A 20,456-nucleotide genomic window follows, 5' to 3' on the forward strand; every position below is an offset into this window, starting at 1 on the left:
ACATATTCACCTGTAAATTCTGTTTATAGTAATAACCATCTCTCTATTTATAGACATATTTATATATACTCAGTACATATCCATGTCCTGCACTTATGCAAACGTTGTATATCCTGCACTTGCTGCTATTGCACTTCTGGTTAGACCTAAACTGCATTTCGTTGCCTTGTACTTGTACTTGTGTAATGACAATAAAGTTGAATCTAATCTAATCTAATCTAAAGGGGGAGGGGTTGCTGTAATTTATAATAATATCTTCAGTATTACTCAGAAGTCTAGCTTCAAATATAATTCCTTTGAAGTCTTCTTGCTTTACGTAACGTTATGTAGTGTACATGATAAATCCCATTTAACATTTGTGTTAGCTACTGTATACAGGCCACCAGGGCACAATACAGACTTTACCAAAGAATTAGTACTGAGTACCAGAGTTAGTACTGGCTGCATATAAAGTACTAATTGTTGGTGATTTTAATATCCATGTAGACAATGAAAAAGATGCTTTTATTTAGAGACATTCTAAATTCTATTGGCAACGTGTGTCAGGACCTAGTCATCGCCATAATCATTCTCTAGACCTATTATTGTCACATGGAATAAAGCTAAGGCTGCAAATATTCCTCATCAGTATCATCTCCTCAGCATCCCAGATAACTTAGAATAACTCGATGTTGCAACACAAACTATTGACTCTCTCTTTTCCAGCACTTTAGACACAGTTGCTCCCCTGCGCTTAAAGAAGATTAAAGAAAATAGTCCAACGCCGTGGTACAACGAGCACACTCGGGCTCTTAAAACAGCAGCCAGAAAAATGGAGCGCAGATGGAAGAAAACAAAACTAGAGGTCTTTCGTAATTCGTGGAAAGAGAGCATGATCACATACAGAAAGGCCGTAAAAACTGCTAGATCTGCTAATTTCTCAACTCTCTTAGAAGAAAACAAACACAACCCTAGGTATTTATTCGATACAGTATCTAAATTAACCAAAAATAAAGCATCAACTTCTGATGTTTGTAAACAGCACAGCAGTAATGACTTTATGAACATCTTTACATGTAAGATTGATGATATTAGGAAGAACATTTTAACCATGCAGCCGTCTACTACAGAATCACATCAGACAGAGCATTGTAGTGTCACTGAGGAAAAATTACACTCATTCACTGCTATAGGAGAAGAAGAATTGGCTAAACTCGTTAAATAATCAAAATCAACAACATGTATGCTCGACCCTATACCGAGTAGGCTATTAAAAGAGATGATACCAGAGGTCATAGATCCTCTTCTTAATATCATTAATTCATCATTGTCATTAGGATATTTACCGAAAACTTTTAAGTTGGCTATTATTAAACCACTTATTAAAAAACTGCAACTTGATCCTACAGAATTAGTCAATTACAGGCCAATCTCAAATCTACCCTTTCTGTCAAAAATACTTGAAAAGGCAGTATCCTCACAATTATGTTACTTTTTTAGAAAGAAATTGTATCTGTGAGGATTTCCAGTCAGGATTTTGACCGTATCATAGTACTGAGACTGCTCTCATCAGAGTTACAAATTATTTACTCTTATCATCCGATCGTGGCTGTATCTCTCTATTAGTGTTACTCGATCTTAGTGCTGCAATCGATACTATCGACCACAACATTCTTTTGAATAGACTCGAAAATGATGTAGGCATTAGTGGAATTGCATTGGCATGGTTTAAATCCGACCGTTATCAGTTTGTAGGAGTAAATGAAGAGATGTCACACCGATCAAGTTCAGTATCGCAGGGCTCCGTGCTAGGGCCGTTGCTTTTCACCCTGTACATGCTACCACTGGGAGATAACATTAGGAAGCATGCTGTTAGTTTTCATTGTTATGCTGACGATACTCAGCTCTATATTTCTTCACGCCCTGAAGAAACTTACCAATTCACAAGATTAACGGAATGCATAGCTGATATAAAAAATAGGATGACCAGTAATTTCCTGCAACTCAATGCAGAAATTTTTTTTTTTCTTTTTAATTATGGACAAAAAAGCTCCACAAGTAGTAAGCTAGAATACTGTCCAACACTTGATGGCTGCTCTGTCAAGTCCTCGTTGTCAGTGAGGAACCTGGGTGTGCTCTTTGATACCAATCTCTCATTTGAAAGCCACGTTTCTAGCATCTGTAAAACTGCATTCTACTATCTTAAAAAAATATCTAAATTACGGCACATGCTCTCAATGCAAAATGCTGAACAGTTAGTTCATTGGTTCATGACCTCAAGGCTAGATTATTGTAATGCTCTACTGGGTGGTTGCCCTGCTCGCCTAATAAACAAACTCCAGCTGGCCCAAAACACAGCAGCTCGAGTTCTTACTAGAACTAGGAAGTATGACCATATTAGCCCAGTTCTGTCAACACTGCACTGGCTACCTATTAAACATTGCATACATTTTAAAATCTTGCTTATTACTTACAAAGCACAAAATGGTTTAGCTCCTCAGTACTTGAGCGAGGTTTTAACACATTATACTCCATCACGTCTACTGCGGTCTCAAAATTCAAAAATTCTGCAGGCGGTCGATCCTTTTCCTATTTAGCACCTAAACTCTGGAACAGTCTTCCAAGCATTGTTCGGGAATCAGACACACTCTGTAAGTTAAAATCTAGACTAAAAACACATCTCTTTACAATGGCATACACATAAAACACTTTTTCAATTAAATGATTATTAGGCTGCATTAACTAGGTCAGCCAGAACCGGGAACACTTCCGTCTCTGGCGTGATGACTTAGATATTTCGAAAATTGCACTTTAATAATTGTTTAATCAATACGGCATCCTCAATAAATCCGTCTCCGGCGTGTTGCCTCTGATCTTTCGAATATTGCAATTTAATAATTGTTTAATCATTACGGCATCCTCAATAAACCCGGAAAGACCGGAAAATGTGCCATAATGGACAATATTCGTCTGTATTGGCAAAACACAAGCCGCGGTTCAGCTGCGCGAGACAAACGCTGCCAGTGTGTGTATGCACAACGGGCGGGCGCGGCTCCCGCTGCACATTTCACGGAGGAAAGCTTCCACCATCTTCGCGAATTCAATGAAGGATTCGCACAACGGCTTGTCCTGAAAGATGGATTTAAAAACAGAAGCTGTTTACGGGCCACAACCTGTAAGTATGATTTATTTTTCGTCGATGTGTTTTCCTGTAATAGTTTGTATTGTTAATTGTACGTTGTAGCAAGGAAGTAAACAGATGACAACGCTGTTTGGCTCTGCAAACCAGTCTGTTAAATGCTCATTCATACTTGGCGTTAGCCGACAAACACCTAATGTTACAAACTTATTTTTAAAATCTCAACAGCAAACTTGGCATTGGTGTAAATTATTCTTTGATTAGAGCTTTTATGTATTGTTTATCTACAGGCATGCTAAACATGGTTCTGTGTTTGATTTGGCTACTAGTAAAGCCAATGTTTAGTGTTCGTTTTGGGTCAATAGTTCTTTGTTCCAATAGCGACAGATATTTGGCTATAATCGTTCTAAAAATACAAAAGTAACAGTGCCATTCAGTAGCGATCACTATAGATACGCAGTCTTTACTCTTGAGGACTGAACAGGTTGAACAGGTTCTGCTCGATCATCTTCACTAAAATTGTCTGGGTCTGATTCGGCTCAAATTGGTATGGTTTTATTGACGCCATTGTTTCTAATACTACCCAAAGCACAGTCTATCGGTAAAGGTAAGGGGCGTGACGTTTCCGACAAACGTGCACTAGGCGGTTAGCGAATCACAACACACTGGGCCAGCTAACCAATCTGAGCCCATTGCGTATTTTTGAGGGACTGGCTTCATAGAACCCGGAAACCATCAGACCGTTTTTACAAGGAGGGACAGAGCAGTGTAGAATAAAGGAAAAATAATGCAATTTTTTAAAAACGAAGCATGAACACATGTTACAGTGCACCCCACAAACACAATCAAGCCTTCGAAATAATGTGTTTTACCACCCCTTTAATCAATACGTCATCCTCAATAAACCCGTCTCTGGCGTGACGACTGATATTTCGAATATTCCTATTTAATAATTATTTATCGACACATCATCCTCAATAAACCCGTCTCCGGCGTGTTGCCTCCGATCTTTTGAATATTCCGATCTATTATGACCTCTGACCTGTAAAGTTGCCAGAATAATAATCATACGCTGTTTGTTGCCAGGAGAACTGGCACCCCGACTGAGCCTGGTTTCTCCCAAGGTTTATTTTTCTCCATTAGGTCACCTAATGGGGTTTTGGTTTCCTTGCCACTGTCGCCTTTGGCTTGGCTTGCTCAGTTGGGGACAATACATTTTTTCAACTAAATATCCAAATAAATCTAATTAGTAAACTAAATTAACCATATAAACTAAATTACTGATCTAATTACTAATCTAATGCCCACATTGTCACTGTATGATAATTGAAATAAGCTAGATGACTTCACCATTTTCTCCGGAACGGCTATACAACTAAATAAAATTCTGTTGCATTATTTTCCTGTTTAACACCGTGAAGCTGCTTTGAAACAATCTGCATTGTAAAAAGCGCTATATAAATAAAGTTGACTTGACAGTTCAAGCTCACGTGCCGAAGATGTTGCGTGTTTGTTCGCTTAATTTCACCATGGAATCGATTGTAAACAAGATACAAAGTCAGTAGTGCTGACAACGATATAGGTTGGCCTGTATGTTAGGTACGGTAGGGGGCCCAACCTCATATTATTTCAGAGGGCCCAAAATTGCTAGAGGCGCCCCTGCTTACTACATAAAGTTTACTTAAAAATATTTGAGCATTAGGCTACTTAAGTATACTTCATAAATTAACTTGAAGTATACTTATTTTTCGTAAGGGTATCTAACCCAATTATAAACAACTAATTGCTTTACCAAAAAAGTGCAGATGGGAGTGTGGAAACTTCTGCATGTGATCTACTGACGACACACAAATTAAAGAACACGGATGCAGCCGGATTATTTCCATAATGACCAACACAATCTACCAAGAGAAGCGCAAATTCGCTTCTGGTTTAAGACATGCTTTTTGGTCAGTAAATAATGGCACAAATGCAAGTAAATTGACGAGCGCAAACCTTAGTAAATCATATTGCATGATTCAATTAAATACCCTCCTCCCATAAATTTTGCATCTGAAAGGGAAACTCCTACAAATGCATATGCAATAAGTTCAGCCGGAAAAATAACCTTGTCCATGCCTTTTCAGCGCTAAATTTTCACTGCGTGTTTTTAGTAAATCCTGACAGTCATTTTTTAATGCCAAACGAGGGATTGCGCTGGTGCAGACTGTTAGTAAATCTGGCCCTTAGTGCTTTAATTGTAGCAGTTGTTCATCTGACCATAGCAAGAGACATGCAGCATTGTGAAAGTGCCAAAGTCATGACTGCATGGCACAGAGAAAATAAACTCCCTAGAGCAGATTCTCTTTGCTTCTGCCCTCGAGTTCCTTGTTTTCACCCCCTCTCCTACTGTAATTTCAGAGCTAAATAAATGGAACGGCAACTCAAAGTGTGAGACTGTGCCTTTACGACCGGAATCCATCATCAAAGAGCAATTAAACAGTAAGTGTTGCTGATTGGGCTTGAATGGGGCACATCGTCAGAATAATCACTGTCCTCGCACTGCCATCAGAGGGCTGGACTCGAGGGGTGTGGAAAGGTTAGGAGGAGCCCGGCGAAAGCATACCATCACGATTAACAACAGGATTCAACACTGCAAATATGACATTTGATGAGCTGGTGTGGATGTTATGCAGATACACACGCTGTGTTTGTGTATAATGCCGTCAAAATGATAATTCCTTTGCCTACCAAATACAGCTGTCTCAACATGAGTCTGCCATGTAGCTTGACTTCAGAAATTAAAGACACAATGCACAATTGTCTCAAAATCTTGCTCAATACTTCAATACTGTGCTTAGAGATGTAAATAGTAAAATCATACTTAAGTACAGATACCATACAGTGAAAATTACTCCATTACAAGTTACAAGTGACCAATTCCAATAGGACTTGAGTAAAAGTTTTAGGGCCCCACTTTATATTAGGTGGCCTTAACTACTATGTACTTACATCAAAAAATAAGTACAATGTACTTACTGTGTTTATAATGTATTGCAAAACACTTATGCTGATATTGAGGTGGGATATGGGTAGGGTTAGGGACAGGTGTGGTGGTGTGGGTAAGTTTAAGGGTAGGGTTAGGTGTAAGGGAAGTGTCAACTGTGTAATTACATCTGTAATAAATTTATGTAGTTACATTTGTAATTACATACAGGTATATTTAAAATGTAAGTACAATGTAAAGACATGTATGTATACAGTAAGTGCATTGTATCAAATTATTAATTAAAATGTTAGTACATAGTTGTTAAGGCCACCTAATATAAAGTGGGTCCAGTTTTAGAGTAGGGGATAGCGGGGCACAACCTAACGCTTTTTGACTTTCTCAGTTTTTGTAAATCCACTTGGGGTTCAGAGTATTTAATTTTCCTCACATTAATTGCACACATGTCTAGTACAATTATGTGGTTGTGTTTCATTAATACAGTGTATACTTTTTTCTTGATTTACCCCAAAAGAATGGAAGTGAAATGTGACAACATGCCCCATAGGTGGGGTACATTGTAACATGTGGTGGGGCACAGTGTAACATGACCAAATAACAGCTTAAAATGTTACCTGATATAATCAAAAAAATATACAAGACAAACTAAAATATTTTGTCAACAAAATACAATTATTAGCTTTTTAAAATAAAATAATGGCATTTTTTAATCATTAAAAATATACTCATTTTTGAGTTTGACAACAAACACATCGCTAAATACAGCTAAACAGCATAGTTCAAAACATAATAATAATTCATAATTTCTAAATATCGACTCTCAGTGAGTCCCTATTAGAAATATGCCATTATATTCTATTCTTTCATGAATTATTTTGAGAAACCATGAGAAAAGGGTGAATAATACCCTTTTCTCATGGAAGTATAGAGTATAGAATATAATGGCATGACTTTTGCTTTGGTTAAATACATGTTCAGTAATATCTTCCAGAGATTTAAAAATGTTGGCGCTATATTTTCTCTAAATAATGTTGATATGGCAACTAGTAAATACACTAAGTTTTGTCATTCTGGCATGTGTGGAAAGGGTTAAAACATGCATGTTACAACTAACCCCGCGTTAGGTTGTGCCCCGCGCTCCCCTATCTGATTTTAACAATACTAAATTATTTTACTTGTAAAGAATGTAGGTTTAAAGATGCACTAGTCCTCAACACCTGAGAGACATGCCAGTGAAAAACAAGAAACAGTTGATTTTTTCTAACATTGAAATAAAACCGAACAATAAATCAAGGTTGACACAATCAGGGGTGGAGCTCAAGTAAACCAATATCCTTTAAAAAGGTCTCTTCAATATAACTAGAATAATGTTCTAAAATATTCAAAATGTTCTGAAATATGTTGTAAAAAATAGTGCCATACAAAACTAGTAATTGCATTACCCTTCACAAATATATTGGAGAAAAGAGCATATATATATATATATATATATATATATATATATATATATATATATATATATATATATATATATATATATATATATATATATATATATATATATATATATATATATATATATATTCTTATTAAAAAATTTAGTTAAGTAGAGAGTAAAAGGTGCTAATATTTTTGATACTCAGTAAAAAAAAAAAAAGTAGCCAAAAGGATACTTAAGCACAGTAGCTAATTACATTTACTCAAATACTTTACACCACTGATAGTGCTAAATGCTCTAAGAATGAAGTATACATGCAAGATTTATTGTAAATAAACAGTCATGCTCAACAGTGGTTGGTAACTATGCAAATCTTTCAGTTTTGTGACATTAAAATGATGAATAGGTCTACCACCCAAAACAAAAACTTCATAGCCACTGTTGAGCATCTTTATTTTATTTGCTCACTCAGTCAGTTTTATTCTCATTTGGCAATTAAAGAGGTATATAGGCTAAATATAGGGAGCATTTTAAGACACACTCTCAACATGTTCCAAAAAACAATCTGCTGTATTATGATGACTTCTAAGATGGCCTGTTCAGTGAAAATCGAAGGAAAACATCACAAATATCCTCTGAGGAGAATACAATCTCAGAATGCATTAAATCACAGATGCTAGAAAAAGTAGGAGAGATGTTAAACATAAATAGAGCCTCATTCAACACTGAAAAATTATTTTAACAACTACAATAATACAGTAAAAAGCATATGCATTTTATCTGTTAATTCTAGTTGTTGTTTGTCTATTATTTATAGTCACCTTCTTTTAGGCTCATTAGTCATCAAAGCATCTATACACACTGCAGGTGTTATGAAGGTTGCTGGTACGGATGTGTAGCTTTTAATCTCACCAAGCTGAGTGCTTACTAAAAAAACAGATCATCATTTCAAGTCATCTCAAGTTCATTTCAATTCTGCCGTGACCAAGCTGATGCATATGCAGACAGTTTTGAGTATCAAAAATGCCTCTATAATAAATAAAAACGAATCAGACAGAGAGCAAGAGCACCTTGATGCTGCTCCCGATTGGCCCAACGGCAGCCTTGAGAAGCAGGCTGACTGAAGACATCATTGCGAACGGAATAGATGTCATGCTTATGAGCGTGAAACTGCAGGCAAGATGGATGGTGGGATATAAATTAGGAGTCAGCAGGGTGCAGTGGGTGGGCGGTCTTTCTCTAACAAACCACCACGGTTCTGTCAATCAGACGAGTCTCAGCGGACTGTTCATAGAGTCTCATTCAATGGGCAGTTCCAATCTCAATGTTTGGCTTTAATTCCAAATTAACCTTTTACAGGTCTTTCTTTTTTTAGAAAACAGTCAAAAATACTGATGACGTTATCTTTTTTGCATGGTTTTGCCTTTGCATGGTTTTAGCTGTGACCAAAGGATATTGGATCCAATGTGTTGGATCCTAAAAAAAGAGCCGGGGGGTGAAAACCTATTGAATTTGAAAATCAAGGTAAATTGTACTTAATTTGTCTTCCGGGAAACATGCAAGTATCTTCTGTTGCTTCTGAAGGGCAATACTAAATGAAAAAAAAAAAATATTTAAACAAAATAAGAAACATTTGGACATCTTCATCCTGTTCAAAAGTTTTCACCCCCCGACTCTTAATGCATTGTGTTTCCTTCTGGAGCATCAGTGAATGTTTGAACCTTTTTTAGTAGTTGTGTTTGAATCCCTCAATTGTCCGCAGTGTGAAAAGATGGATTTTAAAACCATACAGTATTTCTGGAGAGGGTTCAAATATGAAAAAAGAGGCTGGAAAACTGAAGAATGTGCAGGACCTGGAAGATTTTTCTGAAGAACATTGGGCAGTTTAACTGCTCAGAACAAACAAGGAACTCATGAACAACCATCACAAAACAAAAAAAACAGCCGTGGATCATCCAGGGAACGACACACAGCACTGAGAATCAATGGTTCATAAACTTTTTATCAGGGTTATTTTAATAAATTCAGCAATTTTTTTGTCTTGTGGACTATATGTAAACATTTCTTATGTAAAATATCTTATTCAGGACAGTATACTGACCAAAGTATATAGTATACTAAATACAAAATAACATGAATTTTGTATGATACCTCTTATTTAGTAAAAATTATTCCCATTTTCACAGATTCTGCAAGCGGTTCACATACTTTTTCATGCCACTGTAAATATATATATATAAATATATATATATATATATATATATATATATATATTTTTTTTTTTATATATATATATAATTATTATATAAAATTATTAGAATTATTATATATAATTTAGAAAATATCCAATGTATTGGAAAGGCTGTATAGGACACGTCCAATGTAAAATGTTTTAAAGGGATAGTTCAACCAAAAATGAAAATTCTATCATTAATTTCTCACCCTCATGTCATTCCAAACCCGTAAGACTTTTGTTCATCTTCGGAACAAAAATTAAGATCTTTTTGATGAAATCAAAATATATATATACACACACATACATACAGGGCTTGATATGATTTTTTTTTTAGCTCGCCAGCCACTGCGCTAGTGGTTTTTCAAAGTTACTAGCCACTCAGCATTTTCACTGGCCAAAATTTTGTTGTTGGGAAATTTGTTGCCATATTCGTTGGCTATACATAAATGACCTCTGTATACACCCAAATCAAGTCTACATGAAATCTATAACATGACACGTTACCAAATACACCAAATTTAGCTCTGATAACAGATGCAGATGCCTTTTGAGAAGACTACAATAAAATTCAACCTGCATATACTGTATATATATATAGATGGAAATAATAATTTCAATCAAGAGGAATCGTGGAATATGGAATATGGAATATACGTCTTCCTACATGGTTGATTAAAAAATGAAAAGCTTCACACTCCATCAATTAGGGTTAGAATAACTGTTGCCAAGCATATAACATGCTAAAAACATAACAATATTGATTCAATCATTAACACTTAAGCATTTTCCTATTTATATCCAAACAGTGATTTTGTAAAATAAAATCATTTTAAATGTCAGACAGACAGTCCTTCCTATTTAAGTGGGTATTTGTTGAAAAAATAAAAACCTGGACTAATGAAATGGTTTTATTTTTGGCTCAGAATAAGCTGTGGAGCTCAAAAAAGTCTGGCTGTGCAAGACTAGAATAAGGAGCCTATGAGACTAGAATGAGCAGAGAGAGGCTGTGAGATGGAAATTGGATGTTAGTGCCAGGAGAACGAATTCAAATTGATTCTTCATGTCATAAGAGTGATACTGCATGAGAAAATGGGTTTATTTCAATATGACCAACTGTAAAACGGTCTTCAAATATCAATCTGGTTTGTGTTTACATCATTGGCCCTTGTCGCTTTTGCATTCTGTTCCTTTTAAAGCGACCGACTGTGTCACGACCTCTGTGTAACGGTCGATTATAGCTACAGTCCACGGCAGCGAAACCTGATCCAATCTACTCAATGCATCTGTGCCACAGTCACCTGCCAGCAAAATACTCCCTCCATACTTCAGCAGAGATCCAATTATCAGATTGGCTCCAAGGACAGAAAGAGCTGACCAAACGTTTATCTGAAACACCTAATGTCTTCCAATGAAATGTTTAATTCAAACACCAGGTACCTTTCCACATTATCCAGGTTTGCGGCCACTCCGAGTCCTCCGATGGCGTAAAGCTTGCCGTCGTACACCACGCTGTTGTGCCGGCACCGCGGGACTGTCATCCGAGACACAAGATTCCAATTATCCAGCAGGGACATGTAGCACCACACGTCTGTCAGCGTGACTCCCGACTCAACACCACCTAAAGAGGGTACAAGCCCAAACAAATGAGAGCTGAAGTCTCCATTTACACTCTTCAACATCACACCTTCATTAATACAGATCTGAAGAAAAGATGCATACTCCACACTCACATCTCCCTCTCTCTCAGGGATTCAGATTTAGCTGATTCCAGAAAAAGACTGTTTAAGTTGTGTGACATGTTCTGTCTTTTCCAATACCTTAGCAAAATAATTTTCCAATTTCACCAATTTCAACTTGATTTTATATGAGTAAAATGAGATTGAACTAGACAAGATTTGAAGGGAAAAAAAATTGTTGAAATGACTTGAAAAGACAATTTGATTATACTTCAAATAATCAGCAACTGAACACAAGTTAAGTTTAATTAGGAATTAATTAGAATTCCTTTTATTGTATACAATGCATTTCTTTATAAAAAATATATTATATATTATATTTAATATTGTATTTATATGGAATGCGTATATATAATAAATAAAATATGAATATGAATTTAACATGATTAAATATAAATAAATAGTTGAATAAATAAATATAATATAAATTAATTATAAGATATACATAAAACAACTTAACTCTGTATTTGTATATACTTTTTTTTTTACACTAATGTTCAATTTGGGTGTTGTTTCAAAACACTCGAAAGTTTGAAGTGTGACATGCTAAACATTTTTAAACTGTATTTTGCTAATTCTGTTATAGTTATTCATGCAGATTTTGTGAGCTCCTATTATTTGAGTGAAAACATGGGATATTTCTCACACTCCAGGATCATATAACATGAACTAGAGATGGAAGCGTTATGAATCACTGAGTCGATTCAGCGGTTTGAATCGCCAAATTTCAGCAGTTTGGCGGTTTGACACGCGATCCGAATCATCATTCGGCTCAGTGATTCATAACGCTTCGAAGCTTCATGATGCTTTGTTTTGAAATCGTCATCACTATGTAAGTTGTTATTTAGGGTTTTTTTGCGCACAAAAACTATTGTTGCCGATTCATAAAGTTATTTTAGAACCACTGTAGTGAGATGGACTTTGTAACGACGTCTTTAGTACCTTTTAAGGGTCTTGAGAGTGTAGAGTACCATTGAGCCAATGGAGGACTTTCAGAGGCATCAGATTTCAACTAAAATATATAAATTTCTGTTCCGAAGATGAACGGAGGTCTGACGGTGTCGAACGACATGAGGGTAAGTAATTAATGACAGAATTTTCTTTTTTGGGTGAACTAACCCTTTAATATTATTTAACTCATAACAATATCTTTTTTATTTAATTTTTTATCTCTCTTCTTATATAAATGTACGCCTTTTTGTTTTGTGTTTAATTGTATTCTTCCAGTGTTATTTACAAGTTCTGGTTTCACTACTGTTGTTACTGTTGTTACATCTTATTTCTTTTCTCAAGTTTTAGGCGTAATAACATCTGGCAAAGGGACTACCAATGAAAACTAGTCTTTGGGCTAATTTGGGTACATTTACATTCATGAATGTTGATTAATGTACACTGCCCCTTTTTAAATAAATAAACAAACAAACTGCTGTAGCCAAAGAACACAAAAATCATGGACCCACTTTATATTAGGTGGCCTTAACTACTATGTACTAACATTTTAAATAATAATTTGATACAATGCACTTATTGTGTACATACATGTTTTTACAATGTACTTACATTTTTAAAATGACCTGCATGTAAGTACATCTGTAATTAATTTCTGTAGTTACATTTATAATTACACTGTTGATACTTCCCTTCCCTTAACCCTACCCTTAATCCCTTTTACAATACAATATAAAAGCAATAAGTACATTGTACTTCTTTTTTGATGTAAGTACATAGTAGTTAAGGCCACCTAATATAAAGTGGGGCCAAAATCACTAAGCAACAATAAAGAGGAAGGCGCAATGGATCATTTAAATTATTTGACAAAGTACTAAATAATGTAATTTTAAAAAAGCAAGAGAAGGGTTGATTTTGCATTAAATGATATACAGATAAAAAATAAAAAAACACATTTACTTGGCTAATCCATCACATATTAACGACTATGGCAAATCAGCTATTCTCCCGTAGTATACAGTTACAGTAGAATGTCATGAAATAGTAGTTAGAGTTGCACATGTGCAACAGAACCCCAGAATGATGTTGCGTTCCATTAGCAGCTGTTGCTTAACGATCCTGCTGTCTGTATGAACATGCAATGGGAGTCAAGCCTGTATTCTTTTATCAGTTACCATAGCAACAGTGACCAAAGTAAAATAAAAGATGTCAACGTCCATAAAACTGAAAAGTCTTATCACTTTTGAAACAACAAGAGTCAGACGAGCCCCGAGATCATCCGTCAAATCTTCATTAACCGACAGCAGCTTTTATAAAGGCGGAGAGCAGAGAATTTGAGTCGCACGTTGAATGCAAAACTGATGAGAACAGCCCCCATGGAGAACAGTGACTGGATCTAAAATCTTCAGATGAAACACAGCTCACAGTTGTTCAGTCTAGTTACATATTAAAGCGTTAGTTCACCCAAAAATGAAAATTCTGTCATTAATTACTCACCCTCATGTTGTTCAAAACCCGTAAGACCTTCATTCATCTTCGGAACACAAATTAAGATATTTTTGATGAAATCTGAGAGCTCTCTGACCCATCCATAGACAGCAATTTAATGAACCCTTTCAAGGTCCAGAAAGGTAGTAAAGACATTGCTAAAATATAATGTGACTCCAGTGGTTAAAACGTAATTTTATGAAGCATCGAGAATACTTTTTGTGCGCAAAAAACAAACAAAAATAACGACTTTATTTAACAATTTCTTCACATCTGTGTCAGACTTCTACGCTGTTGACGTAGTAAATGCAGTCCAACTTCCGAGTTACGTCAGAGCTATGCCAGAACGCCGGCTTACCATTGGCCGATGCTTTTTACGTGAGCACCATGACGCATGCGTGTGATACTGATGCAGGATCTGACCAACATAAACTGTGTAGGAGACTGACAGACAAGAAGAAATTGTTGAATAAAGTAATTATTTTATTTGTCTATGGAGGGATAAGAAAGCTCTCCAATTTCATAATAAATATCTTCATTTGTGTTCTAAAGATGAATGAAGGTTTGGAACGACATGAGGGTGAGTAATTAATGACATAATTTTCATTTTTGGGTGAACTATCCCTTTAAGGACTCAAATACAGGGTTGACTATATTCTGCTGTTGTGTGAACGGGGCAATATAATTTTCCTTTGCCATTATATAAAATTAAATCTAAAAATCTTGATGTCTATGGACATGTTATGCACCAACTACTCATGCAGTTTTCACTAACAAATTGCTGTTACATCTTTAAAGGCATCGTCTTCCCTGCGCTATTAATTTTATCTTGCTTGATTTGTGGGATATTTAACATCATAATTTGATACGCAGCCAGTCATAAAGACAGAGACGAGGAACAGCCATCTGCTTTCACATCATCCCTCGGAGCATGCAGTGCTAAATATAAAAGCAGACACCTGCAGGAGGCCACCAAACTGCAAGTGACACACTGTCGGTTTGATTACCTGACAGGTAGATATTATCCCCCGCCGATATGACGGAGAAGAACTCGCGGTTGTAGAAAGGCAAGCTAGCCAGGGGGTACCACTTGTTGTTCTGAGGGTTGAAGCAAGTGACGGCTGTCAGCGAGCGCTGGTTCATACCGATGACCTGTCGCCCACCCACCAGCACGATCACCTCAGCGACACCTGCAGGGACGGACAGAGAAACAAACACTTTGACATTCACTAAAATAACCTGCTGAAAGCAACTGCTCAGACCTGTTTGGGCCAGATCACATTTCAAGATGATTTTAGATTGGAAGTGCTGGTGCTGGTTATTGGGGCAGGTAAGCCAGCTTGACTACACTCTTAAAAAGAATGGTTCTTTATTGCCATTGATAACCTTGACCATGAACCTTCAACATCCATGGAACCTTTCAACTGCACAAAATATTCTTTATTGTGGACAAAAGTTTCTTTAGATTATGAAAATGTTCTTCATACCAAGAACAATGTCTAATGCAGGGGCTGTCTAATGCTATAATGCTATTATACTTATTTACACTGTTAAAGATTTGGATTCTCATGCCAAAAATTAATTGGATGCATGATGGAGTATTTCTGTTCCAAATACACTCCTTCAGGATTCAAATAAGTTTCAGAATTATTATTTTTTTTGAGTATGGCCCTGTATGACGTCATAAAGGGTCTGTGTTTTGTTGGCAATCGGTGCGTAAGTGCATATAATGTAAACAACACAAACTATAGTGAATCGAAAGTTATCCGGGGATAATGCCATGATGTATTGTGTGTGTGTGTGTGTGTGTGTGTGTGTGTGTGTGTGTGTGTGTGTGTGTGTGTGTGTGTGTGTGTGTGTGTGTGTGTGTGTGTGTGTGTGTGTGTGTGTGTGTGTGTGTGTGTGTGTGTGTGTGTGTGTGTGGAATCCGCCCACTGAACACCTTAACAAGCTTGGCTGTTTTCGGAAAGAACCATAACAGCGTATCTGTCTTTTATAAATATAATAAAACTAAATACTCTTTGGAGATATGAAGGAAGCAATACTACTCTATAGGTACTCAAGTTTAACATGAGATTGGCAGAAACTGTGTGTGTGTTATGTACCTTTTAAGAAGAGGGCATGGTGGTTGACCAGCCAAAACCAGCATGATGTGCAAAGGTTTACAAGTGCATGTGATAAATAACTGGAGCTTAATGCTTTACATACAAAGCAGGCAGTGGCGAACTGTGTATTTTTAACATGCAAGTTCAACAGCAAAACAGTACATTTAGTGGAGCAGTTTTTGTTCAGAGTGAAATTATTTACAAACAGAGGCTGTTTTATGATCAATTATAAATGTGTTTTCCTCTCTACAGCACATGAAGTCTCCATGATGACTGATTATGCCACATCACAGGCCTTTCATACTGTAATTAGTTTTATTCTGAAAATGAGACGTAACTCAACACAGAGTGTCAGGAAAGATCCAAAGTGTTATCATCAAAGTTTGGCTTGACAAAAATACCCAAAGTGTATTTCTATTTAAGGAAAAGTACAGATTCACTGGTATTAAAAAGGGCTTCAGGCTCCGTTATTTTGTGTGAGCTGAAAGTACCCAACACGATCTTATCATCTAAATTAAAATTCATGACATACATCGTCTTGAAAAAATAAATAAATAAAAGAAAGAAACAGTTGATCGGGACAGAAAGGGTCAGGCCTCTGTAACGGCAGAAAATTAAATGTCATTGTACGCCTCTTAAATTTTATTTTTTTTTTTTAAAGGAAAAAAAAAAGAAAAGAAGAAATACTCTAGCCTGTGATTTCAAGGGCTCCTGAAAATACATAAATGAATTATGTCCGGGGACATTTATTGTCTCGGTTTAATTCTTTTCAATATAGTGATTCAATAAAATGAACAAAGACGCATAGCACATCTCTCTGGGGGATTCACCAACAATGCGTTTCAATAAGCTGTCTGTCTTGTTTCAGTATATGATTCCCTAAAGGAATTCTGCACATAAGAACGCAAAACAAAAAAGAAAAAGAAAGAAAAAGAAACCCCTGTACCGACTGCATGAACTTAATGCACAACAAATAAATTACATCATATTTGTATTATTAATTAATAATTATAATAATAATAATAATTATTAAATGTATATACACTATATCTGCCTTTACATGCACATGAACTTTAATGACATCCCATTCTTAATCCGTAGGGTTTAATATGGAGTTGGCCCACCCTTTGAAGCTATAACAGTTTCAACTCTTCTGGGAAGGCTTTCCACAAGGTTTAGGAGTGTGTTTATGGGAATTTTTGACCATTCTTCTAGAAGCGCTCAAACCCACTCATCCATGTCTTTATGGACCTTGCTTTGTGCACTGGTGCACAGTCATGTTGGAACAGGAAGGGGCCATCCCCAAACTGTTCCCATAAAGTTGGGAGCATGAAATAGTCCAAAATGTCTTGGTATGCTGAAGCATTAAGAGTTCCTTTCACTGGAACTAAGGGGCCAAGCCCAACCCCTGAAAAACAACCCCCACACCATAATCCCTCCACCAAACTTTACACTTGGCACAATGAAGTCAGGCAAGGATCCGGGCCGTATCCAGATCAGATGAAGGACCTGTGCCTAGATACGACCATAATGCAGCCCTGAAGTGTCAGCAGAGACTGTGTCAACTATACTCTCCCCTGTGAAGGCCTCCTTCACTTCACTTTCCCTCTGTACAGATGAAAACATTACCGAAATTATTGGAATCTACTAAAAACGCTTTATTATGCATACCAGACAAGTAATTTAGCAGTCTTTTTGTAAAAGAAAACTACACGTCTGTGCACATTCGTATTCAAACGTGCTTGCCTGTGGACTAAACATATAATACTTACATGCATGGTGTCACCGTTCTCACGGATTCACATTTTTTGAGGCTTGCACGGGGATGATAGCGGTATCGTTTCAAAACTATTTCAACTATTTCAATGAACTTTTGATTCATTTCAACTATCTCAACAGCTTCCGGGCACTGTTGCCGTGTGGATGAGCGGCCGAAACGCATTTCTTTTTTGGATGAAAATGGTGTTGTGTAAGTGGCCCTAAAGTAAATAGCTAATGATCTCCTGCAACGGAAATGAATTAATCAAAAACTTACTTTAGCTGGTGTGCCCGGGGGGGTGTGGTTTAGTGAGGTCTGTGACGGGAGAGAGAGTCAGGAGACAAGTAAGCCGGTCAATTGCAAATAATGAACACCTGTGTCTTGTTCCAGTAATGGGCGTGGAGAGACTGGATATAAGCCACCAGAAAGAGAGCTTCCAGGAGAGAGACTGACAGGAGACTCGTGGGGACACACACAAAGAGAGGAGAGCAACTGGACTGTGTTTGAGAACTTTTGATTTATTTTGTGAAACGCCTGTGAGCGTGTGCTGTTTTAAAAGAGTGTGTGAAACAAAGTGATAAAAGCCACCCGAGTCTCCATTAAGCCGACCCTGCCTTCTTCCTTCCTTACTCATATCGAACTTTGTTCCAGTGGTGCCGAAACCCGGGAAGGAAGAAGCGGCCGCCGCCATGCAAGTTCCGCCGTCATCATTGCCATTTGCGGAGATCATCTCGTCCCTCGTGGTCCTGCATCAGGATCAACACCAGGCTCTGCTCGATCTGAGGAGCGACCAAGAGCGCCACTTCCAGACAATCGTGCAGGCCCAGCAGGAGGACCGCGAGAGGTTCCGGAGCTGGATGGACCGGGAGGTTCGGACAGAGGTCCCAGCGATCCCAAGTATGACCAACCACCTGCCGCTGAACAAGATGGGGCCCCAGGACGACCCGGAGGTCTTCATAGACCTCTTTGAGAAGACGACCGAGGCGGCAGGATGGGCTCTGAATCAATGGTCAATGAGGTTAATCCCCCTGCTGTCGGGGGAGTCTCAGACCGCAGCTCAACAACTCCCTGTTCAGAACCTCCTGGTCTTCAACGACCTGAAGAAGGCCATCCTGCAGCGGGTTGGCCGAAGCCTAGAGCAACACCGCCAGTGAATCTGCCGCAAATGGCTACTGGCTGAGGGAAACGTTGTTGGAAAAATCATCGACCTCGTGGTACTGGAACAGTTCGTCACTCGGCTTCCCCGGAGAACGGCCGAATGGGTCCAGTGCCACTGACCGACGTCGTTGGACTCGGACCACATGGTGGCGTGCCCGGGGATCGGCGGACCCTTACCATCTCTCTCTCTCTCTCTCTCCCCCTTTTTCTTCTCCCTCTTTGTCCTACAAACCTCCCAAGGGAGGGGTGGAACCAGCCCGGAGTTTTCAGAGGCTTTGTGGCGGTTAGGTCTGGGCCGGCCTGTTGGCGTTACGGGGACCCGGACCATTTCATCGTCAGATGCCCAATGATGGACGTGGGGACAATGATCCGGATTCCGGATGTCCCACAGGCTGCCCCCGGTCAGGCTGGCTGGTACCAGATACCTGTGAGTACAAGGGGGGTACCTATCCGGCTTTGATGGATTCGGGATGTAACCAAACCTCGATCCACCAAAGCCTGATTCAGCCCGAGGCATTGGATACAGGCCGCATGGTTAAGGTACGGTGCGTGCACGGGGACGTGGTGAAATATCCTGTGGTGTCAGTTGTGATTCAATTTCGGGGTCAAAAGCATAGTGTAGAAGTGGCCGTTAATCCGCACCTCAGGCATCCGCTCATCCTGGGAACCAATTGGCCCGGCTTTTAAGGATTTATTGGGGTATTTGTGTGCGAATGTCTCTTGTAATAAAAGAAAGCTGAAGACGGCAGCGGCCGTGCAGGTGGGAGAGGCTGAACCTGGACCACTTAGCCCTGAATACGGGGAAACAAGCGCGATTGAGAGACTGATTCTCTCAGACCGCGATGACTTTCCCCTGGAGCAGTCGTTGAAACATGCATTTGAACAGGTCCGTTCTATTGACGGCCAGTCTGTCCAGCCTGACCGACCGCTCTCTTTTCCATATTTTGCTATTATAAAGGACCGGTTTTATCGAGTTACACAAGACACTCAGACAAAAGAAAATACAACCCAGTTATTAGTGCCAAAAAGCTGCCGGGAAATGCTTTTCCAAACGCTTTTTTGGGTGGGGGGCTCATTATGGAATACATGAGTCTTTGGCCACTTAAACTCTCCTTCTCACTATATGCATTAGGGCGATATAGACATGTGTCCTCTCCCAGGTAGATTTGTATAATTTCCTGTTGACTGAAGCTTCTTAATTATTGCCCTGATGGAAGAAATAGAAATGTTCAATCCTTTAGCTATTTTCTGACAGCCGCTTTTTTTTTTTTTTGTGAAGCTCAACAATCTTTTGCTTCACATCAGAACAAAACTTTTTGGTTTTACTCAATGTGATGAATGATTAAAGACATTAAGCCATTGAGTTTCCTCATATTTATACTCCTGTGAAACAGGAAGTCATGGCTGGATAATATCAGAGATATTTTTCTCATAAGAATTTCTAGGGGTGTGTACATTATACACACACACACACACACACACAC

At 38.1% G+C, this 20,456-nt stretch overlaps 1 protein-coding gene across 1 annotated transcript in view; it reads right to left on the bottom strand.

Annotated features, from left to right (window-relative positions):
* The window catches only part of LOC307135753 (kelch-like protein 29), a 253,422-nt gene that overhangs the window by 71,532 nt on the left and 161,434 nt on the right, over positions 1–20,456 (bottom strand). The window contains exons 10-11 of the mRNA XM_079832392.1: positions 14,958–15,140; positions 11,216–11,396 (exon numbers count right to left, since the gene is read on the bottom strand). Of these exons, the coding sequence (XP_079688518.1) occupies positions 11,216–11,396; positions 14,958–15,140 (364 nt within the window). The remainder of the gene's footprint in view (positions 1–11,215; positions 11,397–14,957; positions 15,141–20,456) is intronic.

This window comes from Gobio gobio (assembly GCF_949357685.1).
Source record: "Gobio gobio genome assembly, chromosome: 13".
NCBI classification, from domain to species: domain Eukaryota; kingdom Metazoa; phylum Chordata; class Actinopteri; order Cypriniformes; family Gobionidae; genus Gobio; species Gobio gobio.